Source organism: Ambystoma mexicanum, chromosome 1p (genome assembly GCF_040938575.1).
Source record: "Ambystoma mexicanum isolate Mex_15411 chromosome 1p, UKY_AmexF1_1, whole genome shotgun sequence".
Classification (NCBI taxonomy): Eukaryota; Metazoa; Chordata; class Amphibia; order Caudata; family Ambystomatidae; genus Ambystoma; species Ambystoma mexicanum.
Genome location: NC_090921.1, coordinates 275,919,512 through 275,947,325, shown reverse-complemented (window position 1 = coordinate 275,947,325; position 27,814 = coordinate 275,919,512). Strand labels below are relative to the sequence as shown.

Genomic DNA, 27,814 nt, shown 5'->3' with positions numbered 1-27,814 from the left:
TGGTGAAATGAGAGAGCGATGCAATGGCTTCCAAGAAGTGAGTGAACTGTTTGGCTTCCTACAGCCCCAAAGGTTATCAGGCCTGAGCAGTGTTGAGCTAGGAAAACCAGTTGAACTCCTCCTAAAGAAATATTCAGTCTTCAGCCCGGAGCTACTGGGCAACCTGGTCTTATTCCAGACCTACTATTTTGAAGTTCAGAAACATGTCAAAACTGGGAGTGCATGCCCCACGAGTACAGTGCTAAATTATCTGCAGTTTATAATCTCCTCTTCTCTGGAAGATGTCTTACCAGAGATGTCCATGCTGTGCAGGATATTTTTAACCCTGCCAATAGGCATTGCAAGTGCAGAGAGGAGCATGAGTACTTTAAGGCGTGTGAAAAACTACATGCGCTCTACCATGACACAGAAGCGTCTAAGTGACTTGGCGCTTCTGGCAATTGAACAAGCTACTGTGTATAATTTAGATTTATCAAAACTGATAGAAGCATTTGCAAAGGCAAAGGCACGAAGAGGCAGTGTATTCCTATAAAATTTGGGGACCTTTGGTTGGCGCTGGCAATTTATTTACTTCTAGCATTGCACTTTATTTTTTTATGTATGCGTAGGGCATCATTTTATGAAGCTTAGCTGGCAATTGTGTTTTAACTTCCCTTATTGCACAAGAATGTCTATCAAGGAACTGTTTTTTTTTGGTTGCACAATACTGAATTTATTGTACTGCGAAATGTGTACTTATTAAAGACATATTTCCACAAGGTTCTGTATTTTTGTGAAAAATGTCCAGAGTTGTAATTACAAACATTGGATCCAGCTAGACTTCTTAGAGCCATTTTTCTAGGAAATTGGGCGCTCTTTAAAAGCTTTAAGTAATTCTCTTTCGCCATTAGCCTTGAAGCATGTTCATTTCCAACATTAGCTTTAGGCTTCATCCGCCAATATTACCATTGATAGCAAAGCCTGCTTAGGAGGCCCATCTGTTTCCAGTTAGTCAGACCCCTAGGCAACTGTAATAAAGACAACTTCATAAAAAATAGCTTTTGTCCCTAAAGTTTGCCATTGTGCACTTGTTACCTCAATTAACTCCGCCCACCCTAAGCTCCGCCTCCATGACCCGCCCACCTAGGGCCCTCTGTCAGGTGCTGCCCACGGGGCCCTTTGCCTTAAATCTGCCACTGCATTTCAATATCCTCTGCGACACACCATCCAGACCCTTGCTTTTGAAAATGGAAACGAGTGGCTAGTGATCAGTACGTATCCCAAAATCTCTTCCGAACAAATACACCATGAACTTGAGAACAGCCCAGACCACTGCAAGTGCCTCCTGCTCGATAACGGCTCCCGACATCTTTAGGCATGCAAGATGCAAATGCTATAGTGTTTTGGGACATGGACGATTCTTATGTGGGCACTGTTCCCAAACCAAATTCGGATGCATCAGTGTAAAGAACTGTGTCCCAATCTTCTTTGAAATGCTGAAGTACTGGAGCAGACAAAATGTCTTGTTTGACTGTTACAAACTCTTCCTTACTGGCATTCGACCATTCAAATTGAACTCCTCTCCTGGTAAATCTCCTCAAAGCTACTGTCTTATCCACCAAACCCATCACAAACTTGGCATAATATTCAATTAGACCTAAGAATGGAAACACCTTTGACTTTTCTTGGGGGGGGTGGCATTTCTGTAATGGCCTTGACGGAACTAGGCTTAGGCCGTATGCCCTCACCTGACGAGTTGTAACCCAAGTAGACCACTGAGGACTTCCCAGATGTGCACTTCTCCAATCTCAAAGTTAGACCAGCATCACCTAGACTTTTCAATACTATTCTCAGCCTTAAATCAGGCTCATTCCGGTCACAACCCCAAACTTAAATGTCATCTTGATAAAACTTCCCCCCACCCACATCACTGAGGAGGTTGTACATCACTCTGAAAAACACTGATGGCGTAAACTAGACCGAACGGCATTCTGACACATCTGAATAGGCCTAGGTGAGTGATGAATATCAGGATGTTGTAAGAGTCTGGGTGCACACTGATGTAAAGCAGCCTTGATACGCTTTGCAGGTCAAACACTTAAGGTTTATTCTTAGTTACATCAAGAATTTACATTAGAGGACACCACTGGGTTCCATCACCCAGATAGGCCCAGCTTCAACTGAAATGAGCTGGAACCTTCACACACACTCACAGGACAACATTCTACAACAGGACTCCAGCAGTCTCTCAGCTCATGCATTCACAGATAAGCACTTTACAACATATCTTCCTCTCTTACTTCAGACACACACACATAAACAAATCTACTTTACAACATATCTCCTTTTCTCACGAAAACACAACGCACATTCACACAGCAACTTGCACCTTTTAAAGACGGTGTGCTACTCTAAAAACAACATGGGGTTGACTCCACAGCCAACTTAGAAACACTGATGGCTCAGGCGCGACCCAACAACCATAGAGGCGTGACCTCTCACTTCACCTCTGTGTAAATCACTATCCCACCTACGATACATGGCGGTAGGCACTACCTCCCCATGACAACTTTCAGGGAACCCTCCCTCTTCTAAATAAATGGTCCTTGGCACGACCTAACCATTACCACCTTGTAGAGGCGTGACCTCTGACTAAATATATTGGGAAACATACTACTCCTACATATATATCTGAGTGCAGGCGTGACCTCACCCCCTTAAAGGATAGTTCCGTGACTTTTTTTTTATTGTCCCTACGGTTCGGCCATGTGTTTTTAAGCATAAATCGGTAGATCGTAGTAAACTTTCCTATGGACCTTACCCGACTTTTCGTCCATTAACGCACTTGAAATCAGCCGCCATTTTATGATAATCCTATCATTTCCCCCCATCGCCCTGGCTCACCTGCTTTTGCGGCACTAAATCAAATCCCCCGCCCCTGAAACAGACTTGATCAAAACATTCATATTCCCCGCCTCTATCCGTGACGTGACTGAGCTGCGTAGGCAAACGCGCCCAGGCGTCTTCTACGCGACTCCACACAGAACCAGGAAATCAACACAGATGAGCTCAAACAACACAGCGCGCCACAATTGGGAATATGAAACTGTACTTTTAAATTAAACCGCAAGATTGTAAATTTGGTAAAGTACATTTATTTGACATCAAATGTTTTGAGAATATTCAGCGATTAGCATTTTTATTTGCTCACGTTCCAAAAAGTTCGTTTCGAGGCACACGATGTTCTTTTGCTGTACACAGGGTCTTAGATCATCTCACAATACAGCGCCACAATTCGGAATATGAAACAGTGGTTTAAAAGCAAACGGCAAGATTGTACATTTGGCAAAGTACATTTATTTGACATCAAATGTTTTGAGAATATTCAGCGATTTGCATTTTTATTTGTTCACGTTCCGAAAAGTTCGTTTCGAAGCACACGATGTTCCTTTGCTGTACACAGGGTCTTAGATAAATTAATTTTTATTTGCTCTCGATCCAAAATATTTCGTCTTGAGGCAAGCGATGTTCGTGTGCAGTAGACAGGGTGTTGGTTTACGATAAAATAACCTCTTCGGTCGCACTGATAATCGCATGGCTATTCCAACAACGAGGCACTAGGGCACCACAACGGTCTGTATGTTGCATCTAGCCGTTAGTACCGCGTAAGGGCATACTTGTACTTGGCGATCGTCCCACAAAATGGTCAGGGTGCTAACGTTGTTCACGCGGAGAAGCAACTGGCGATTATAGAAGCCATCCGCCGGTGTCTGGTACTCGTGACACAGACAATAATGGACGATGTATCTATTTGAAAAACATAAAAAAAGGAAATTAGTCTCACCATCAGATCTTTATTAAAATTATTCATTTTATATATTAGGTCTGGAAATTATTTCATAGCTAGGACAGTGCAACTGGGTTTTATACGTCAAGGGGGGCTGTAGGATACTGAGACAGTCCCCCAGTGCAGGGGTTGACAGGGAGTGCAGGTGGAGAGTGCAAGGGCCCAGGACCGAGGTCGCAGACAGTGGACAAGTTGTAGCAGGGGAGAGGGAGAGAGAAAGCAGAAGCAAAGAGGAAGGTTTGGAGGTGCTTCCGTAAAAGGAGACGGTTCTCCCCAAGATAGTAAGCGGTACAAAACAATATGCCACATAGAATGAACAAGTACAACTTAACCCGTCTTTAAAGCTACTGTATAGTAATTAAATTGCGGTATAAACTCATCTAAAGAGTTACTTACATTATATTTGCATTTTCCATTGTGTCTGTGCGTAGGGCAGCCCCGAAAAATACCACTCCTTCTATGCCGACGTTTTATTTCTTCTAATGAACGAACATGAAATGGCTTTCGTTTCTGAAATTATATTCATTATCGTTTCTTACGTGGTCCCGGCCTGTCAAGGTCAAATAACAATAGAACCTTATACTGAGTCGTGGGCCATTCTGGCACCCGAGAAAAAATCAAAGCAGCTGACCTTCACTTTGAACGAACACACATTCCTAGTTAGCTACATTCAGTGTAAGGCCGTCTTACAGGACTTGAAATTTACACTCCATCTTTGCATTTTGTCTGCGTGCTTTGCTGCCCCACAGAACCATAAATACGGAGACATTCTATATTTTTGGAAAAATCATTTATATTACTGTTTGGTTTAATTTAATGCGCAAATGAACAAGGTTGGATATATAAACATATTCAATGGGCCTGCAACATGAGGAGACTCGAGAGAACAGACAATCAAATTACAATCATTTAAACCGTGATGTGTATTTCTCAATGAGCTCTTCTTTAGGTGGACATGGAACAGAGGCAATGTTGGGTGGCAATGCAGTTGTCACCTGCACAGGTTCGTTCACAACTCCATTTATGTGCCTATCTAGGACGTCAACAATAAGTCTCTCAATAAACTCATATTGCATATCCTCAAACACTGGTTTGATCACCCATTGTTTACTTCTTTTAGTGAAGGCCTTATTGTAGCGAAGCGTCCCTAAAGTTCCGGTCGTCCTACTTTGTTGACGGCCGACATTATGGTTATGTGCCAAGACCGCTAAAAGAGTCCGATTTATCATGCCCTCCATACCAAAATGCAATCGTTTTGGCCTGTACTTTAGGCACATATTGTGGAACACCTCCAAATCTCCTGTGTGGCAGAATTCCGTGAGTCCCCTCAAAGCTTTTGTTATAGTTTTATCAAATACAATCTTTTCAATGGCTTTGTGAGTGGGTGATGAAGGAATCAACCACTTCTTCTTCCGTGCCTCCTCTGTGGACAAATGGCCATGTTCACAATTGTGGAAATGTTGGTTCGTGTTCCAGCTGTGCACGTTTGTACAGTGTAGCATTACTGACCGCCATTTTTCCAGTAGAATTTCCAACGACCCTCCACATGTTTTTGAGCTCCACCAAAGATGGTTGCTGATTGACTTGGACCACTGTGAAATACCTTGCATATCTTTTTTTTTACCTGCAGCCGACAATTTTTTATTGATTGTTTTTGCAAGATGCCAAACGTCAAATTGGTGATATTCTCTCATTGTCTTGGCAATTGAAACGTGTCTGTCCGTGGCTATCAGGTCGATCACCATTCCCCGCGATTGTAGTTCTTGCAATGATGCTACAAAGCCAACTTTCTCCATGGCCACTGAGGATGTACTTTGTGACACCTGCACAACCACCGAACTCACAATTTTCTTACTTTCCATGTCCTGAAAGTGGTAGGTGCAGTACTTGGCTGAAAATCCTGGGCTGTCGCACTGTCCATCACCGGCTAGCCTGAACCGTTTGCCCGCGAATGTACTATCAATAGACATTTTTTCCATTCTCCAAGCTTCGCTAATGGCTGGAAATAGATAATCGGTTTGGTATTTGTAGAACTGAGTTTTCGCAATGAAACGGATTCCCACAAACTGAAAGAAAGACTCTAATTTTTTAAAACTTGAACCACTAAAAAGTGCAGCCGCTGCACAAAGTAGATTGCCTGCTGGCAGTTGTCCCAGCGTGGGTTGTGCAGACCATGAGAAAGGATGATATTTTGTACAGGTGGCATGTATTTTAAGGTTAGTGCCTCGAATTGCATGAGTCACATTAATCAATGGCTCCCCACATACTTCCCCACCTACCGAATGCCCACATTTCAACCGAATAATAATATCAATCAAACAACTATCGAATACAATGAATTTGGCCTCTTTCCTTATACTGTCACTCTGCATCCCAGCTGGTTCGGCCTGTAACGTTGAGGACATGTCACTCACATGAAAGGTAGAATCTCTGATATCGTCTTCCGCTATGTTCAGTGATATTGAAGGTGTTTCATTGTAGTCCACTTCATTCTCTTCCATTGCAACATCTGTTCCTTCTCCGGCAATGGGTGAATAGGACAATTTCTTCAACTTTCTCGCGGTCTTAGTTTTTGCGGGTGTGGATTCTGTGAATTTATCTCCAACTGCATCCGAACTACCAGGAGGACATTCACTATCAATGGCTGGTGGTGGTATAGCTCCGTTGTCAATCACTTCATATTCTTCCCATTGGCACGATGCATCTCCAGTCTCAAGTCCCTGCCAAAAGGTTTGACAAGCAACATCTCTCGTTCGCTTCACTGTCTGTGTAGATCTAGTTCGTACACCCACTCGCAACTAGAGGACAGATTGGAAAAGGGATGTTCAGTTTAAACACAACTTACAGTATTGAACTATTAACAGTGAAAAACAACATAATATAGTGACCAGGACACTAACCTTCTTTTGCTTTCTTTTCTTTGAAACTTTCTTGCCTCAAACTTCAACATCAGGACGCTGTTTCTCCGACTCGTGTGTGCATGTCTCCACTTCCTCTTGCGCTGCATGATAAGCACATCCATCACGCACTAACGCTCCATCGACTCCCTGAAACATAGAACTTTCATTAGTATGTATAATAATATCGAAAACACAAAATGTACTTGGGGACCAATACCCACGTACACCTCAATAGCAAAACACGAATGAACGCTTTGTGTAGAACATTCAAACGACAATTATTCACGCATAGTTGATCTAGCTGGATGGAACTGTCAAGATCCATACCTCGGGCTCCTCATAGACTTCCATTGATGATATTATTGAAGATGATGCTTCAGTGACTCCCTGAAACACAGTAATTGCATTAGTATGGTTTTCTATTTTGATAAAAAGAACAGAAACTTTGTGCAGGCGTGAACGGCTCATCTAAATAGACCTGCACAAATGATCAGTTGTCTAAAATAAATAATGGATATGTAAATATGATTCGATTTGCTCGATCGTTGGAAGTGTCACCACCCAGAGATCTGCATCAACTACTAGGGGTGATGTTCTTGTAGAAGAAGCTCCGTCATCTCCCTGAAACATAGTACTTGCGTTAATAAAGAAGGAAGTATAGCGGATGTAATCACGTCATATGATTTCGCTTGATCGAACTGTCAGTATCCATACCTCGAAATGCATAAGAACATCAAGGGACGATGTAACTGCGGTGCACACTTCTGCAAGCTGTTGCGCCGACCCGTAACTGCATGCTCCCCCTTCTTTTTGGACTAATGCTCCATCGACTCCCTGAAACATAGGACTTTCATTAGTAATGAACACAATATTGAAAAAAGAAGACACATAGGAGGGCGACGACAGACGGACATATCAATGGCTAAAAACGAAAGAAACATTGTGTGTAACAATCACGCTACAAGAATGCAAGATCTGGTGATCTCCATCGATGGAACTGTCCGGAAACGTACCTCGAGCATCTGAGTGACATCAACGGTAGTCGTCAATACGTTGGACTCCTCAGCATCTCCCTGAAAGACAGTACTTGCATTATTTTGGATAACAATAATTTTAACTGAAAACAAAGACTAGAGGACGAGTACAAGGGTATACCATTAGGTAAAATAATCACACGATAAATTAAAACTATTGATTTACATGCCTAAAACAAGTCAGTGGCAGAATAGCTAAGTAAGATTACCCGATAGGCGCTTGAAGTGGCTGATGACTGCAATAACGACACGGATGGAGAATCTTCCGCCTTCATATTGAGTGGATACATAAATGGGAAATTATTGTTAGCTAATGCTACACACTACCGCAAGGCCGAGAGATAAATACGTAAACTTGACTCACCAGTGTAGGGATGTGGACGAATAGAGTGGGAATAGCGGTTGAGAGCAATTTTCGCCTCGCTCGCGGTGTGTTCTTCTTTATTAGCAATGATGTGGAGTACATGTCAGAGGTAAAGTGCCTGCTGCAGATGCGGTATCGATCACCCCTCTTGTCCGCAAAGACCTCTAGGACTCTACTTTCAAGCTCAGACGGTGGATATCCGCAATATCGGACCCATTCTCTTATCTGATCTATTGTCTTAGGGAAAACATGCATTATAGTACCTTCAGATTTATTATGGGTCTTCGAAGGGCAACCGCCAATGGAACAGGCAGGCATTGTGGAAAGTTCTGAAAAGTAAAGATCAACAATTCTCTATGAATACCAATGTAAACTCAGAACATGTGTCTAGTTCCTTGCATGTACTGTCTTGAACGAAAAGAAATTGGACGCAAAATGATTATGGTACATGGCCTTACCTTGACGAACAAACAGTTAGATGCAGGGATCAGAGTAGTTTCTTGTCGTAGAACAGGGAGCAGTTCACAGGTTGCAAACTGACGAGTTTCCTCGAAGTGGTCACGGAAGTTCACAGAGACGAAGAGCAGATAACCAGCACCTTCACGGGTTGACTAGCAAAGCGCAAAGAAGTGCTCATTAGAAATATGAAGTGGGTTATAAAGAATTCGAAACAACCTAAACTACCTATTGCTAGGCAGTAAGCCCAAATGCACTCCTACCGAATCTTCGTTCGGGAGTTAAATGTTGACTCTTCGTTGATCAATTAATACTCTCATGTGGAAAGAGTGTTAATTGAGTCTTAACTTTAACAAATTACAAAATAGAAAATAAATAACATCAAGAAAGGGTAAACCGGGCATGTAAGATCACTTATGTAACCAATTATACAGATCTGGTACTGACTAATACTTTTTGATACTTTTTAATAGACCTCTCCAGGTCTGTTTTTTCAAACAAATGAACAATGTACAAAAGAATTATTCAGACAATGGTGAAGCATCCAGGAATTCTTATTCCAATTAACAAACAGAGTATATCCTGGTTCATGAAGGTACATAAATGCAACAAAAGCAGAAAGCAAGTAGCTCAAAGCCTAGCATAATTATTTACATCCTGTAAATGTTCAAAGGGACATGTATACATTTCATTAACCAATTGTAAACCAGCGATATAAATTTGACAAACAGCAATAAGTTCACTCTTGGGGTTTTGTATTGTGAAGTAACTCCATTCAGAGAAGCCCCTAATAATAGGTGACATAGGTAACCAACGCGTTTCGGATCGAATGATCCATCTTCAGGGTGGGGACTTCATTGTTCCTGTATGTAGTAGGGTAGTGGTTGCTAAATGCGTTCTAAAAGCCTTTCCTGCGGGGAATTCAAAAGAGTAAACATTACCATTTAAGCTAATCAGTGAGGTTAACTGATGTAATTTTGAACCGAAATAAGTAGAGAGGTAATGGGTACTAACCTCAATCTGAGGCTGATAAAGTTCCAATTCAGACCCAGTCAACAGCTATAATGCGCCGGAGGCCGGGAAGTGACAGAATACGGCCGGGACACCCTATAAAGAATAGTAACAGGGTAATGATCAGACCAAGCAGTCATGAGTCATCTCGATGGTCATAACAAAGTTTTCACAACGAGTTATGTCTAAGCTATCCACCGAGGGGATAGAAACAGATATTAAATGTATATAGGAGCGCAAGCCTGATATCTCGCTACGAGATACATGAAGTTCAATGCATCACGCCAAGTGTAAAAAGGCGGGTGCAGAAAAAGTGCAGACGCAGGTGCGCCGTCCACACGGAGTCTAAAGACCTACCAAGGTTGCAGGTAAACGCCAAATGAGCCGACCGCTGTAAGCGCGGCGGCTCCACTGCGGTAGGCATTAGTTGTTGTCCCGGTAACCCCACGCATGCGCGCTGGGCCAGCCGGGAAATCCGCCATATTAGTGTGGGCCACTCATTGCAGAGAGAGGGGCTCCATAGAGTAATAGGTAAGAGCTCCTTGGAATCAATGTAACCCATGTAGCGGGGTCTCTATATTAAATATGTGGAGGAAAGCACTCAAACAGACATTGCTTACTCTGGGATGCGAGTGGGGGCACCACCGCGAAACCAGAAGGATTCGCGGGGTGCCCCCATCTCGCATCAATATAAATGACAATTATATGGGGGGGTATCTCAGGTGGCCGTATCTCTGTACTAATAAGAGGTATTGAACTGGCGAGTCAAGCCAATATAGCTATGTGCATTCCTAATCTACTAATCACCAAGTGACAAAGTCATAGAGTAAATGTATCGACAAGCCCATGGTAACGAATCGAGTGGACAAAGAGGGGAATATGTGATATCACACAATCTAGATGTTAAGGACACAGGCTCTAAATATTTGAGAACGAAAAACTAATAATAATAAAGAATTCGAAACAGGGGTGTGTTTGTGAATGAATGACGTGTATATGTCGTGGCATTATGTGGATTGCAGGGGGCCGTCCAGCGTGAGGGGGGATGCGTGGCAGGAGACACGGGGTCTGGAGGTAGACATGGGAACAACAACCCATGCTCTATAGACCACTTTGAAGTGTACAGTCTTTGGCACCTCTTGGCCTTTATCGCTCCCTGACTGCTCCAGTTGCCAGCACAAGTACCCCGGTGCGAACTGCCTTTGATAGGGCGGGGGGTGGATTGGGGCGGTGGTCGTGCAGACCTATAACCATGTTTTGTATCAATAAAATACAACGGCCTTCCTTTTATTGCCAACGCTTGAACAAATCAAAACAACCATTGTTAAAATATATATTGGGTTTTATTTTGGATCTTAATTTCAATTGAACATAAATAATAAACATTACACATTGTAAATTTGCGGTTGCAGCACATCCAGGGAAAATCCGCGGTATTGTCCACTGTCGCTGGGGAAATGTTGTCTAATGGCAAGTACCGCACAGGCAGGTATTACTCTCCGAACGCGGTGTCCGAGCCTCCCGTGAAGCCACCAAGTGAAGCAACGATAGGCCACCAGCCTGTACCACCTGTGAAAATGAAAGATGCAAACTGTATTAAAATGACAAAACTTTCTTATCACTGTCGATTCAGGTAAAAAATGTCATTCTGCTTTGAAAAAAATTCTATCTAGAAAATGCACAATATGGAACCAATTTACATGCATTCGAATGATATGTAGATGCAATTTTATATGTGGGAGACGACCATGACATAGTACTGGCATCACTGACATCACAACCAGAGTATACTTACTCGTTACTCGGATTACGCGGACGAACAGTGCCGCGAAGTTCGTGCATAAGCACCATCATCATCCTCAACACGGTGCGTGAGAGGCAGGCTTCCCTGAACTCTGGCAGCTCAGTGATGCATTGCTGACTTGGCTCGCCTTCCGAAATGTAGGCCAGGCATCCCGAGTTTTCTCGGCAGCAGCAGTTCTCCTCCTCAGTTGGCATTAGCTCGCACCGATTGCACGTGCACCAGGTGGAGACGCCGTCCATGCGACATGGTCCAGGCTCTTCATCCGTTGACTGGTCCTCCCAACTGCCGTCCGAATCCCCATCGTTTTCGCGTGCTTGCCTTTCCAGTAGTTCTTCCTCGGTGTACTCGGGCTCGTACATATACGGCATTATTGTAGCCATTGTGTGGTAAAGAAAGTAAAATAATTTATAGCGGTGGTACTGGTATCTGTTCACACGGGCTACAATCAACGAAGGTAGCTGACCAGAGCACAGAAACGAGTCACAGAATACTCAAAGTAACACAGAGAGAGGAATGGATTCGAAAATCTGCTGCTGTGTGTTGTGAAACGGTCTGTTTATACTTATTGAGGAAAGAGGCGTCCTGCCATTTCCATGGCGACACTTCATTAGCTGAGGCGCAGCGATTGTTGACACAAAACGGGAAATGGGCGGTACGCGTCTGCTGATGTCAGGCTCAGGGGCGGGGGATTTGATTTAGTGCCGCAAAAGCAGGTGAGCCAGGGCGATGGGGGGAAATGATAGGATTATCATAAAATGGCGGATGTTTTCGAGTGCGTTAATGGACGAAAAGTCGGGTAAGGTCCATAGGAAAGTTTTCTACGATCTACCGATTTATGCTTAAAAACACATGGCCGAACCATAGGAACAATAAAAAAAAAGTCCCGGAACTATCCTTTAACCATTGCTGAGGCATGACCTTGTAACATCTTCTATGGGCATGACCCCTACTTTAATCTGACACCCAGAATCTCAATGTGGGAGGCACAACCTCCCTTTATTTAAGTATATTAGGCACAAACCTCAACTTAAACATTCGAGGGTACACGACTCTTGCACATTTGCTGACATAATCACTCTGATCTCTCTGTCATCCTTGATACATTTCAGATCACTTAGCGCTATACTTCCATCCTTACCAAGAATGATCTACACGTTCAAATTATTACAATTTGGTTTGGTTTTGCTGGGCCCAAACAAAAACATGCATGGTGAAAAGTCATGTTGTAGTGCTAAAAGTCTTTGTTGTATTGCACAACATAAACCCTGCAATGCCTCAAAACGAATTACCTCTAGCCCACCTACACTGGCTCAAACATCTTGCCATACTAGGCATACATCACACAGATACAATTGTCTAGAAACACAGTAACTCCTTTCTATAAAGTCCTTAAATGTCCAATAGTAATCTACAGATACCTGCAAAGCCTCAAAATCATTATCACTAATTCACATACACAGGCTGTTGCATTTCGCCACTCCTGGCATACTTCATGCTCTTCACTTAAACACACTTAACACAATGAGGGTCATTACGACCCTGGAGGTAGCCATGCCGGTATTTGCGGCATGGCTACCCCCATTCCAGGTACTGGGTCCGGGTTCCTGGAATGGGGAAATACTGCTCCATTCCGACCTTGGAGGGCCCGGTATTTCCCCATTTCAGGAACCCAGACCCTGTACATCCCCATTCCCATTCGAGCCCCCATAGGGCCCAATGGAAATAGGGCGGATGCAAACAATGGGCCCATTAATGACGGGCCCATTGTTTGCATCATGGTCTGCTCGTGGTACCCGGTAAGGATGCCTGGTAAAACCAGGCGTCCTTAGCGTGCCACGCATGGAGACCTCGTAATTAAGCGGTAGGATGTTAACGGGGCTGGCAGCTCTATGACTGTATTTCTAATAAGTCCATAAAAGTCCATAGATGCCTGCAAAGTCTTAAAAAGTTATATCCTCTATTGCAGCATACGTTAATCATCAATTCAGTCAACTATTTCAACATGCCGCTCTAGCACACATACCTTACATGCATTTTCTTTTTCAGAATTATGCTCCATTAATGTGCACAGCACTTCATTGCTTTATATCACCTCTCGCAAAAAACATGGCCTCTGCTCCCAAACAATTTCTCTAAACTCCTGACGCTGTCCTGCTAGCCCCTTGTGGATGCCACACAACTCCCAGCATACCCTGAAATGCCTCTCCAGGATCTCTTGGCAAGGCGCAGCACCATTAAATGCACTGGCTGGTTTTCAGCTCTTTGGGCCCTTTTTAACTTTTGAATCAGCGCTGGGACAATCTTTTCTTCCTGCTTTAACACTTGATGCTGCATCCACCCCTGCACTGGGATTTACTCCCCTTCATATTCACTATTGCTCTTTAGAGACTGCACTGGGGAAACCTCTTTGTTCAGCAACCCCTTGAATACTTCTCTGGAGTGCCTCTTCTTCTTCACTGGTGCCCTGGGCAAGCGCTGGGGCCTTCTCTCACTACACTTCCCCTTGTATTTTGCCCCTGCTTATACTTCTCCACTTTAGGGCTTGCTTTGCTCTTGGGGCATCAATTGACCTTTGGGGCTTAACTTTACTTCCCCCCAGTGTTATTCTTACAGCTCTCCTGCAACATTCTTCTGAGCCTAGCTCTAACTTCTTTCTTCTTGGGCTCTTAACACTCAACCTGTTTCCTTTTAATGTCTCTTACCCGTTTCAAACGCACATTCTTATGTTTTCTTAGTTAACATGTTGCGCAGGGGACATCTATTATCACTCCTCCATTTATTACTATGCCTTTCTATGCTGGCATTTCTCTTGGGTTCTGCGCAGGACACTAACTAATGGGGTTCTGCATTTGTTAAGCTGGGTTTTTCCTCCCCTGCATATTGCACTAGGGGATTAATACCCTTACTTTGGGCTTTTCTCTCTCATCTTTGTTCCCTGGGTGATGGGACTTACTTCATTTCTTTTGGGGGGCAGTGGTTCCTCTTCTCATCTTGTTGCTCCCCCTTAGCAGACTGTTTCTTCTTTACTTTCAGCATACCTGCTCTTTGTTTCAGTTTTCCTCGTCGCCATTGATGTAAAGCAGCCTTGGTACGCTTTGCAGGTCAAACACTTAAGGTTGCTTCTTAGTTACATCAAGATCTTACATTAGAGGACACCACTGGGTCCCATCACCCAGGTAGGCCCAGCTCCAACTGACATGAGCTGGAACCTTCACACACACTCACGGGACAACATTCTACAACAGGTCTCCAACATTCTCACAGCTCGTGCATTCACAGATAAGCACTGTGCAACATACACAAACCTAAGAGTACCACAACTCAAATCTAACAGTGAGTATACCTTTGAACCAAACAAATCTGAGATCACCTCATCAATCTTTGGCATCAGAAATCTTTCTTTAACTAAATTCTTGTTGGCCTCCCTAAGGTCGAAAAAGAGTGCCTGATGGTCCCATTGCCCTTCTTCACCACAACAAAAGGACTCACCCATTCTGAAGCCTCTGCATGTTCAATGACTCCATCCCATCCTCATCTCCAACATGACATGATGAGCAAACGCTTACTCCAAGATAGTTGATACTCTCTTTATTTGTGAAGAGCATAAATTACAGCCTCTCCTTTCAACTCGCCTCCCACTCTAGAACCAGAGCCTTCCAACCATTCAAGTATTGACATTCCGGGCTTTCAGGGCAACCAGCTCAGTGGCAATGTGCTCGCCTTGGAAACAAGACAACACGGAGCACCACAGCTTCGATCCCCAGGTCTGCGCTTAGAAACCTCTGGGTATTAAGCGCGTTATAAATAACATACCATATCATAACAGCTGAACAACTATATCACACCTCCCTTTTCTTTTTAGTTTGGGAAAGATGTTCCTCCACCTCCTTCTCTCCTTTTCTCTCGCCGCTATGTCCTCTCCATTCTCTCTCTGTTATTGTTTCTACTCCTCTCCGTTCACTGTATGTTGGTATTTTTTGTTTTTCCTTCCTTTCACCCTGAATTTTCCTCTATATTTTCTTTGTGTTCCTCTTTCACCTTCCCTCATCTCTCGGCAGGTGTTTCTTTTCTGCCTCCTTTCCTTCCTCCGTTGCTGTGAGTTTCTCGGCTTTAGTTGTTTCTCCTTCACTTCCTCGTCTTCCTCTCTACTTAGCTGTTTCACCTCCACCTAATTTCTTTCCTTTATCTCTCTAGTTGCCTTTTTTCTCTCTCCTTAGTTGTTTCTCCACCTACTTTCTTCCTCTTCCCTTAGTTGTTTCTCCACCACCTTCTCTTCGCTTTCTATCCTGTGTTCCACTCCAACATCTCACTACTCCCACCTCTTCCTTTCACTCTGCTTGCCTTTTTTCATGTGCAACAACCACCTCCTAACATACACACCATCCTCACAGTTGTCTTTTCTGTCATGATTTCCATCACACCATGCATGCCAGAGCCTAGCCTCCATTCCAAAGTCCCAAAGGTGGTGTACATGCTCACATTGGGCTGTGGCAGGATCTGCAGCAGGGAATAGTGCTGTACCTGAAGCAAGGCTCTGGAGAAAGATGGGTCTCAGCACTTTCTACTACCCCTGAGTAGCTGACAGTCTTACTATTAGACAGCAATATTGTTGTGGGTCTACCTTCTGGTTGAATGTATGTATCAATGCTTATCTTGTCTGTATAATAAGGTAGTTTAGTAGATACCCAGCATCTTGTCTAGCAATAACGTAGTTTAGTAGATACCCAGCATCCTACTCTAATTGTGTCACTGTGGATTGAAAAATCAGGGGACAGGACAGGTTATACAGATAACATCTGAATAACCCATTAGGAGGAAAAGGTAAAACTATTCCATGGCTTCTTTTGCCAGCTAACTAAGGGCAACCTAAAGGAGATCTACAGCCATGGATCAAAAATATATGTTCATAAAATGGATACAAATGGCTTATTTCAACCAATAAAATATTGAAACAGCTCAACAATTTGAATTTGGAAAATTGGCAAGCCCCATGAGCAGTTTACTGTTTCAGGGTGAAGGCATCTGAAATCTGTTTTCTGATGGTTTCCAAGGCAGTTCAGCTTTGCTGTTTAGCGCTGCCTCCAAATTATTGAAGAAAGCATTAGAAATTAGAATTTGGAAATATTGTCAAAGTGCCCATTTTTAGGACCAAAGTCTTGAATTATTTTTTTTCTAGTCATCAAAGTTTCTACCAACTTCAGTACATAGGCAACACAAGATCCTGGTGGTCAGCAGTGTCCTCAAGGCCTTGCTTCTTCATTGTCCACAGTGTCATAGTCTTTGGTGACATTTTAGGCTCTCCTCCCTACTGTCTGAAAAAGCTGATTTATAAAGACTAAGTCCCACTTCTGTTTTCCTGTTAGTCAATCAAGTTCTAACAGATAATTATGATATCTGTGCAATCAGTAGGAATAGAAGAATAGAACATCTTGTGTGTTTACATTTGAACTGAAACCATTAATTATGTTATCTGTCACTTAGATAAAAACTAGCATGACTGAACATGTTGGCCTTTGCCAAATGAAAAAAATACAGCCCTGCTTTATCCATACATTTGTGGCTGTTGGGTTTGCAATAAAAACTTTTCAAAATCTTTTCAAAATAATGTTCTTGTTTAATACAATATAGCATATGTTTCTGAATTATTTGTGTTCTCTGCTGCAATGGGCTAATAATAAGGCAAAGAAGTTGCTACGTGGCAATTATAAGAAAGTGGAAAGATAGTTTGTTTTGCAAAACAATTTTCTAATGGGACAAGGTTAAAAAGCTAGCTTTTTTGGTTTCCAGAGAACACATTAACCCCATAATGCATTCTGAAAGGTTTCCGTAATGTTCTGTTTCTTCCAATTATGCTTGAGAAGAAGAATGCTGGCAAAGTCAATGGTCCTGAATGCACATTTGTGCAATATATCAATGTCAAAATTGTGGCCTGGCTGGGAGTTTAGAGCCTTTCATATTATAGGCATATAATGCAATGTATGACATTTCTTTTATACCTTTTTTTCAATTGCAATTTGGCTCATAAGCGGGAGACCCAAGCCTGGAGCTGACCTTTCCGATTTGTGCGGATCAGTACAAACTACTATTTTCCATTGTGTGGCTGTTTGAGCTGTGGAGTGCTCTGTGCTTAACTATAGTGAGAAAACATAAGGGTGGTTTGCCATGTTTTGGTCAAGCGGCCCATGTTTCATAGGGTCGCCCAACTCCAGGATGACACAAACCAAGTAGTTCACTATAGGATGTCTGTGTTATTTTCTATCGCATGGGAAGGGTCACAAGCCCTTTGCCCCTCCATGGAGTTGACTCACCATACATTCAACCAGCTGAGGTTGCGCACTTGTCTCTAACGAACTGTGGGCATCTATAAGTGTTGCCAGGTTGCTCACAGAACCCCCCGCTTACGGCTTGCTATGAGCAAATTCTGCGCTTTACACATCTCTCCATTCTAATTGCCTGGGCTACTTGCAACTCATTTTGGCTTGACGGGTGGCATAATATACAAGGCTAGAGAAGATATTTAGTCTCTTTGGGTTCCTCCTTTATACAAGGGCCAGCATCAGAGAACAGGTGCCTCTGTCCCGCACGCCTCTCAAGACCCATTAAGTAGCCTCTCAGTAGTGATGTTATCACAGGAAGCTAACTTAATTTGCTAAGGGATGCAGGAAGGGTAGGGTGATATCAATGCAAGACTAAAGGAGTATTCTCAAGAGTTACCAGTACGTTCCAAAAGTGAGTGGAAAATATTGAGGAATGCAATCGTCATTCTACCCATAGTGTTGAGGAGCAGGATAATGGCCCACACGGATTAAGGGCATGTTAGCCGCAGCCTGACCAAATGCAAGGTGCAGAAGTAATATTAGTGGCCGGGCATATATAGAAATGTGTGAGTATTTTACTTACTTCAGCATTAGTCATGAGTAAACTGCACTACACACTGCCAGCAATGGCTGGTAGAAAGCATTAACAGGTTCATAAATGGTACCATTCAATTAGCTACTAAACAATAATGTCTTGAAAGATTTACTGAGAAACACAGCCATGCGCTATTGCCTTATGACAAGCTGCATGACCCAGGTGGGTGGTCACGAGGGGAAGAAGAATGAGTAACAAGCTTAACCACCCTGATTGATAAGGAGGAAGATGATTAGCTTATAAATGGATATGATGCTTTACAAAACATACACAACTAATGGGTGTAAAAGCTTCTATGACAACAGCAATGTGGTGAAGGTAAAAGTCATCTGCAAAGGTGATACGGTAAGACTGTAGGTGTATTACATTGCTCTCATGGTCCTAGGTGTAAGTGTCTATAGCAAGTCTGTGCGGGAGGGTGGTGTTAAGCAATGGCTCAAAATGATTCCTCAGTGATGTAATTAAGGGTGGACGGTGGCAGGGCATCACAAATTATCAGACCCCCAGTCAAGGGTAGGTGGGGATCAGAAAAAGTGGATAGTCCTGGCTAAGTTGCTAGATAATAAGTAAACCTAACATTTGACACCATCTTGTAGTCACTGTTTCATTGGAGGTGTTGTAATGTAGCTTGTTTTCGATTGAGTCACTGACCTACGTGTCTCGGTAACACTTGAGAGTGGCTTGGAGACTGGAGAAAGAACAGGGCACATAGTTTGTTCAATTCTACATATACTTCCTCATCTCGCTTCTCTATTCTTGCCGGTCTAATAAAGAAATGCTTCGACTCTCCAATAATCATTAAAATCTTGTGTAATGATGCATCACCACAACACATCTAACAATATAATTTCAACCTACCTCATTCTGTTGGGAAACAATAACATCAAATCATCCAAATTCCTAGCGCATCCAGGAACATCACTCCTACCAAACATACTGAGGAAATGCTCCAAATCATTTTATCACACTTCATAACAACCAATCCTTCAATAAGGTGCCAGACTCAGAAGGCCATCATCACAACCTGGTTCAAAGAATCCTCCCTCTGGCCTACATTCATCTACAGTTAAAGTCATGGGCGTAATTCTAAAGGGGGACAAGTTTGCCCCCCCCAACTTTTGTGGCCCATCATTTTGTCCCACTCATTTTGCAGGGTGGCCTTTTCATTTAGACGTCATGTCCCCCACCCCAATATTTTCTGCAAAGTTACTCCACTGATTAAAGTCCTGTAGCACCCCATCTCAATAATCTCCAAAATACCAGAAAAGCCGGAGTGCACCCAACTCCAAACAAATCTTGATGAATTCCACTGTCTCAATCCACTCAAGAATGTTTACCGCTCTGGAACATAAATCACATTTCTCTAAATTTGGAATGAGCTACTCAAAGTGACTGAAATAAAGATACTTCTCTATTAGTATGTTTCTGAGTAACCCCTTTGACACCATGGAACTGAAGCCTGCTGAAGCACCCAAGTAGACACTGCCAGCTACCTCCATTGGGTTGCTTCAGTCCTCTCTCAACACTCACAGAAACGTGGGACCTCCCAGACCAATTTCCACTAGATCCCTGCAGAGTTCAGAGTTCTGAGTTTTTTTTGTCATTATCCAAAGAATGCAGTGTGTGTACAACCAGAGAATGAATCACATCTTCGGTGCGCAACATCAATTTGTGCCTTTGTTCCTCATAGGGTGCTTTTGGAAGGTGTTATAAGTTCACGAACATGAGCAACAACCATGTGTATGCTGTAAAGATCATCACCCAGTCGCGAATCACTCAGCAACGAAGGAGGGGCAAGGTAAGTTGGGTGTCTGTGTAGACGAATAGGGAGTGTAAGGGCTGAGTCTATGCTAGCAGTGCAGAAGGGTATAATGTTTGTGCCACCCTCTCACTCGTGCCTACTGAAATGGCTTCCGAGAACTCAAAGCATGCAAGTGGGAAAAGAGATCGAATGCATAAAATTACATCAAAGATGATCAAGTGAGCAAATTGTTCACAAATTGAATGTGCAACATGATTGCGAGGAAGTCCTTTGCAAGATGGCCAATGGTGCCAAGTGCACAAAGCTACCATAAATATTCAGTGTGCAAGGTTACCTCGAGGAATAGAGTTTAATAGGTAATAATAATAGGCGTGTGTGCGTGAAATGATGACAAGGAGCAAGTGTGCAAGGCAATCTTATGGATAACTGTGCAAAGTGAACTTAAGTGTTGAATGTGGCCAGAATTATCAAATTACAATAAGGATTTGGGGGTAACTTTTTAGTGTGCAAGTTGACCAAACTGGCCGAATATGTCAGGTGACCATATGTATGGAGAGTGCAACATTACTGTTATGTAGGTATTCTGGTTGTCACCATTTAAGGGCATCTGCAATGCTCAAGTGCAACACATACAGTGTACCCCAGCTCACCCAGCCAAACAGACATATGGGCCGATAGAAGAAGAAATTCAGTCACCATTCAACTGTGCATGATGATGGTGGAGGAAACTAGGTTTCATTTCTTTGTATGAGTATGGGGTGAAATGAGCATTGATTGTAAAAACAGCACCATACAGATGATGTTAAAGCAAGATGAAAATAAGCAAGTGTAGATGCTGAGCACAGAGACAGAGTGAGAGCATTCCAAAGCTTAGAGGCAAGAAGCATGAAAGAACATAACTGGGATTGGGCACAAGAGGAAGGCTGTACAGACAATAAAGAAGAAGAATGCAGAGAGCGTAAAGAAGAATATACTGGCATGAGAGACAAAAGATAGGAATGGGAGGGGCTTTGGAGCCACTTAAAATCCATTTAAAATAAGTTAAGACTGGCAGAAAAAAAGAGCCAGCAACGGGAGTCTAGAGGAGAATAAATAGAAGTACAAAAACATAAATAAAAGATTGTCCAGTCATTGAGATATTATAGGTAAGTGTACCCATAAGAAGAGGCTGCTCTCTATGTCACAACATATTTATGACAGAATCATTAACACTGCTGTGAACACAGCCACCAACCAAGATTAGCGAGATAACAGGAATGGATGCATGGATGTGGTATGCCACAATGGGGAATATATGAGGGAGGGAATTTATAGCTTGAACCCTCAAAATAATTTGGAAATTTCGATATTCATACATTGCAAAGTGGGCCAAAATGGCAGTCTTGTCTGCTCCAGGATCATACTTTGTTCACTCAGGAGAACAAGAAATAGCCAAGAGGTTCCAGGATTACTTATAGCTGCACAGTCTAGGACTTTATGCCTCACAGTGCTCCCGCGGATAGTGTGTGAGATGACCACAATAATCAAGGGTGCAGGGTGACAACATGGAGCAAGTGTGCAAAGTGATAAGAGAGATTGACTATTTAGGGTGATCATGAGGATTAGAGGCCCAAAATGATTGAGTGTACCTATGGACCGCATTGATTCAAAGTGTAATGTGACTACATAGATATTCTCTTCAACGAGTTTATTAGAATCAAGGGTACAATGCAATTACAATGGCAGTGTCTTCAAGGCGATCACAAAGCTCAAGTATGCAGGGTGACCAACGGAATCAGGTATGCAGGGCATTCCCAATAACTGAATGTGCAACGTGGACATAGAGATTGATTGTGCTACTCAACCGCAACGATCAAAATTTCACGGAAATGAAATTGAAAGAGGAGATCAGAAGAATGAGGAGTGCAAGGAGACCATACGAATGGAGAGTGACCAGAAGGGTGGCGCACAATATTATCATAACTGAGGGTTCAAAGCGACAAAATAGAGTGTGCAAGATTCTCCTAGGGATCAAATGTGCATGGCAACCACAGCGATCAATTGTGTCAAGTAATCACACAGATTAAGTGTGGAGAGTCATCACAATAAGTAAGAAAGTTAGTGACAAAAAAGGTGCATTTTCCAGTCAAGACAGGAAGAAAGTTGAGAATAAACCACGCATTCCATCAATATTGATACAAAAAGGAAGAGAAATATGTTGAAAGTTGGAGGACAGAGAAGAATCGAGAGATTTGTTTAAGAAGAGATAGAATAGTTGCATGTTTAAAGGAGTGAGGAAGAACATCAGTGGAACGAGAAGAATTATATTAGTGAGGTCAAAAAGAGAAGAAGACAGGGATACAGAAGTGAGGTAAGAATAGAAGCAGGAGGATCCAGAGGAACAGCAGATGGATTAGCTTTATGGATCTTCAAAAACAGGAGACACGGATTCAAGATGGCCGCTCGTACTGGGTAGACGTGCCCACGGAGCTCCCGAGCCCTGATGTTGGAGGAGGCCCACCATCCAGCGTTTGCGGCGACCTGTGGCTCAAGAAGCGGCATTAGGGAACCTCTGAGGTGTCGGAGTAGTGACGGGGGTTGGACTCTACGGGGTTTGTGCTGCAATTGGAGGTGGCGTGGGAAGAGCCGCGCCGGTCCCGATACAGGCACTTCAGGGAGCTGACACGGGAGTGGAGGTCGGGGCCGTGCCGAGAGGGCTGGCCGGTGTGGACTATTCATAGCCCCGGCGCAGAGGGGGTGTGGCGGGCGGACCGGCCCGACCCGATCCGAGGGGCCTGGAGGAAGGGGAGAGCCCCGGCCTGGCGTACTGTTGGAGGGAGGAGCATTGTGGACTGAAGGTGGGAGCCCCGGGGGGTGCTCTGGCACCTCGGAGCCATCGGTGGAGGAGGGGGGCGGTGAGTCCCCGCCGGCACAGGGAGAGCCGGGAAGTGCGGCAGCAGGTCGAGGAGCACAGCTTCCACCCGGAGGAGTGGGGACAGATCTCGTCGGTTCTGCAGAGAGGGAGCACGACGGTCGGACTGGCCCGGCCCGAATCTAGGGGCCTGGAGGAAGGAGGGTGCTCTGGCCCGGCTCACAACTGGAGCGAGGAACTTCGCGGCCCAATGGGGGTAGCCCTGAGGAGTGCTCCGGTACCCCGGGATCCTTGAGGGGGGAGAGCCAGCTGGGTCCCCGCCGGCACTGAAGGAGGTGGGGAACCGTGGAGCGCGGCTGCAGCCCGGAAGAGCGGGGCCGGAGCTCGGCGCAGAAGGAGGTGCGAAGCACGGCGCCGGAGCGGAATGCTGGTCCGGGCGGGGCCCGACCCCGGACTGGGTCTGAGGAGGAAGTGGTGGATTAGTGCCTGGCCCTGCGCCCGGCTACAACAACGGACCTGCGTGAGGGCAGAGGTTGGAAACGGCAAGGAACAACGGAGCCTGCCCTGTGGCATTAGGAAGAAGGGCCTTCCAGGGATAGGGGGCTCTTCCATCGGAAGGCAGCCCTCTGAGAGGTTTTGGGTGGACGCTATATAAAGAGGAGCCCCGGGGAAGGTGCTCCGGATCCCGGTGGCCTCGTCAACATTCTAAAACTGTCGGTTAAGGGAGTGTGGCATTGATCGGGAGTGTGCTTCAGCCGCATTAGGTTGGACTTGAGCAATTTACCATCAGGAGGAGGCAGAGCAGGGTGGCAAGTTGGTGGTTTGGAGGGACTGGAAAGACAAGAGGGCCACACCAAGGACCGGGGCCGGTGCCTGGTGGAGGAGTTTGCGGAGTGGCCCGGCTCAGGCGCGGTGGAAGTAGGCAGGCTTCCACTCAGAGATGGCCACGAAGCCCAAGGAGAAAAGTGGAAAGGGCCAAGCGACCCAGTGGGACGCCTCGGATACTCTCCCCTCCCTATGGCCGGGACAAGATACGAGAGAGCCGGATAAGTCTGCAGGGGCAAGTGAGACAAGGAGTCTTTCATCACCGACGGAGGTGGGCACGGCTATGATGTCGCGGGATGACCTGAAGGGGGAAATGCATGCCCTGCACTCTAGCATGACTAAAACGTTCCAGGACCAATTTCAGCTTCTTCTGGCGGACCTTAACGCGGCGATGGGAGAAATCAAACAGGAGCTGCGGCAGCAGGGCGAGAGAACAGATCTACTGGAGAGAGGGCTACAAGAGTTGGACAAGGAGGTAACCGCTAGTAGTGAGGCAATAGAGCGGCTGGACGTTGCCACACGTAACCTGGAAACCCAGGTGGAGGACATGGAAAATAGATCTCGTCGGGTCAACATACGAATTAAAATACTTCCTGAAACAGTCCAGGACAAAGACCTAAAGAGATCAGCCCAATCGATCTTTGCAGAAATTCTGGGGTCTTCAGCCCCAGGGGAGATTGAGCTGGATCGCATACACAGAGTGGGCAGAGGGGGGCTGGGACCCCAGTCAAGGCCCCGGGAGGTCCTTGCAGCATTCACCAGGTACGCCCAAAAGGAAGAAATCCTTAGAGAGGCGAGGAAACAAGAACCTATAAAGTATCAAGAGCATTGCATAGCTCTATTTCAGGATCTGGCAGCCGGTACTCTGGTGAAAAGGAAGCTGATGGCTCCGGTCATCAAGGCATTGAATGAGAGAGGGATCAAATACAGATGGACATTTCCATTTGGCCTGGTGTTCGAGTGGAGAGGGGCTCAGAAGCGAATTACCACTGTCCAGGAAGACGCGGGTTTGCTGAGTCTTGATGTCGATGAGACTTTTGTGAGTTCGGGGAGGCAAGCGGCGGTAACTACCCCGGAAGCAAGGCCATGGGCGTGGTCAACAGTGGGAGAGAAGAGAAGAAGGGTGAAGCACGGTGGCAGATTGCTGGCTGAGAATACTCCGTGTGACCCCGGAGAGGGGAGCCAAGCAGCAGAGGGAGGGTCTCAAATATAGGTTTGGAACGACGGTGGTGGGCCACCAAAAGGAAGTATTGGGCGGGGGGGAGCACCCATCTATGAATCGGAAAGGGTGAGTTTACCCGAGGAGGGAGGAGGGGGGAGGCGGGAAGGGCACACTCTTTGGGGGGTTCGGGGGAGGGGTAGTTGGGCAGCAGGTGAAGTGGGCAGAGTTCAAAAGACGTTCAGAGAATGCTCTTATTGGTCAGGTGGTCGATTGGAAGTCGAGGGGACGTATGGTTAGCCCCGCAATTGGGGGGCTCACCTGGGGGGGAATTCCGGGGATACAGGGCTCTTCATTGGCTGCACTGTACCAACATAATCCCAAGTGACTAACGCATAATGTGAGGGGCCTCAACACTCCCCTGAAAAGGAAGAAGTTAGAACACTTTACTAGAAAAGAAAACCCGGATGTCTTGGGTTTGCAGGAAACGCACCTTCGACCAGCGGATCAGGGCCGCCTTAAGCTTCGGGGCTATGATCAGATTTTGCACGCATCGGGGGAGACCAGATCCGGGGGAGTAGCATTAGCGATTAAAACATCGGTGTGCCTCAAGATATCAGAGAGTATACTAGACAAGGAAGGCAGATACATTTTGGCAATAGGATCATATCAGGGGAGGCAGTATACGATAGTGGTAGTGTACGGTCCAAATGTGGGCAAGGGTATTTTTTGAGGAGGCTCCTGGGCTTGGTAGAGGAGAAGGCGCAGGGACACATCATCTTAATGGGAGACCTCAACATAGCGTGGGAGAGGGATAGGGACCGCTCGGGTCACTTGAGGGGGGAGGGGGTTCGGTGCTGTCGACGGATCTCCGGAATAGGATACGGGAAGCAGGATTGAGGGATGTCTGCGGGAGGTCAAGGGAGAGGAGGAGGAATATACTTTCTTGTCAGGAGTTCACGGATCGCAGTCAAGGATCGACTATATCTGGGTGTCCTCAAGCCTGGTGGGCAGGGTGCGGGAGGTTACGACAGGGCCCATTGGCATAGCGGATCATAAAGTAGTCACAATGATATTGGACCTGGGCCCGAAGGAAAGAGGGGTTTGGACCTGGAGATTCCCGGAACACCTCCTCAGAGACCCGATACTTAGGCAGGACATAGAGGATAAGATTCAGAACTTCTTTAACATCAATCGTAGGGGAGATACGGGGGAGGAGATGAGGTGGGATGCTTTTAAGGCTGCGTTACGGGGTGAGCGCATAGCGTTGGCGGCATATAGAGAGAGGCAATTGAGAGTGCTGGAAGTGCAATTGGAGGGGGAAGTGGAAACGGCGAGATGGAGGGCGGGTACGACGCCGGCCAGGCCTTCTATGAGGGAATACCGTAGGGCACTGGGACAGTTAGAGGTTCTTCGGACTAAAAGGGCGGCGGGGGCTCTCTTGAGGGTACGCCAACAATACTACGCAAAAGCCAATAAAGCAGATGCCCTCCTCGCGTCATTGTTGAGAGGGGCTAAGGCCAAAAATGCGATCACGGCCCTGTGGACAGAAAGGGGGGAAAGGGTTACGGGGGCAGGGGAGATAAGGGAAGCGCTGGCATCTTTCTACGAGACTCTTTATGCATCGCAGAACCCCCAGGAACGCTTGCAGGACGATTTCCTGGATAAGATTGAGCTGGAGAGGATAGGGAGTGAAGCACGGGAGAAGCTGAACGGGGAGATTAAAGAGGAGGAGGTGAGGAGGGTGATTGGGGGGTTACCGCTGAATAAGGCACCGGGCCCAGACGGATATAGTGCGATCTTTTATAAAACCTTTGTGAATATCTTGGCCCCTCAGCTGACTTATCTTTTTAACACCTTTGGGGAGACGGGGAGAATAACCCCTTCCATGGAGGAGGCACGGCTGACCCTGGTTCTGAAGGCGCATAAGAATCCGGAGGAGCAAACATCGTTTAGGCCAATAGCGCTGATTAATATTGACGCTAAAATCTTCACGGGGGTATTGGCGAGCAGGCTGGAGGGTTTCCTTTCCGACTTGGTTCACCCGGACCAAGCGGGGTTTGTAAAGGGTCGGCAGACTGCGGACAATATACGAAGGATTGCTCATCTGGTGGAAAAGTCTCATAGAACGGATACTCCAGCGGTGCTCCTCTCGCTGGATGCCGGAAAAGCTTTTGACCGCGTGGAGTGGTTCTTTCTATTTAAGGTAATGCAGAGGGCGAGGAGCAGACAGCCCTGAGGGAGTCTACCCCATTTCTCTGGAGTCCAAACGACATTAGGCATCTTGGGGTGAAAATCACATTGAGGCTGGCGGGCTGGTACAGGGCGAATTATCCTCCATTATTAAAAAGCATTGAATGGGACTTTCGCAGGTGGAGGAATCTCCCGATAACGTGGCTGGGTAGGGTGGCAACGGTCAAAATGGTGACGCTACCCCGCCTGCTTTATCTGTTCCAGGCAATTCCTCGGGCGGTCCCACGGGACTTCTTTAAGAAGTTGGACTCGCTCACCAGAGATTTCCTGTGGGCTGGGAAAAAGCCGCGAATTAGCAAGCAAATATTGCAGGCCCCCAGGTGGGAAGGAGGTCTGGCACTGCCGAATTTTCAATGGTATTATGAGGCGACCCAATTAAGGGTGGTTAGGGATTGGCTATGAGAGGGGGAGGCCTCACAAAACAAGCAATGGGTGGCGATGGATAGGGCTGTTGCGCATCGCAGTCTTGCGGAGGTGCTATGGCTCCCGAAGTGGCTCCGCCCTGGTCACATATATGAGAGCACCATTACTAGTCTGATGGTTCGGAATTGAGACAAACTAGTCAAATGCAATGGGATCACAACGTTTCCCTCTCCCTACACGCCCCTGTTCCGTAATAGAGAGTTTACCCCGGGATTGGAAGAAGGGGCTTTTCGG

At 45.5% G+C, this 27,814-nt stretch overlaps 1 protein-coding gene across 1 annotated transcript in view; it reads left to right on the top strand.

Moving 5' to 3' along the window:
- PLK5 (polo like kinase 5 (inactive)) overlaps positions 1-27,814 on the top strand; it is a 404,540-nt gene that overhangs the window by 41,511 nt on the left and 335,215 nt on the right. The window contains exon 2 of the mRNA XM_069646658.1: positions 19,998-20,105. Within this exon, the coding sequence (XP_069502759.1) occupies positions 19,998-20,105 (108 nt within the window). The remainder of the gene's footprint in view (positions 1-19,997; positions 20,106-27,814) is intronic.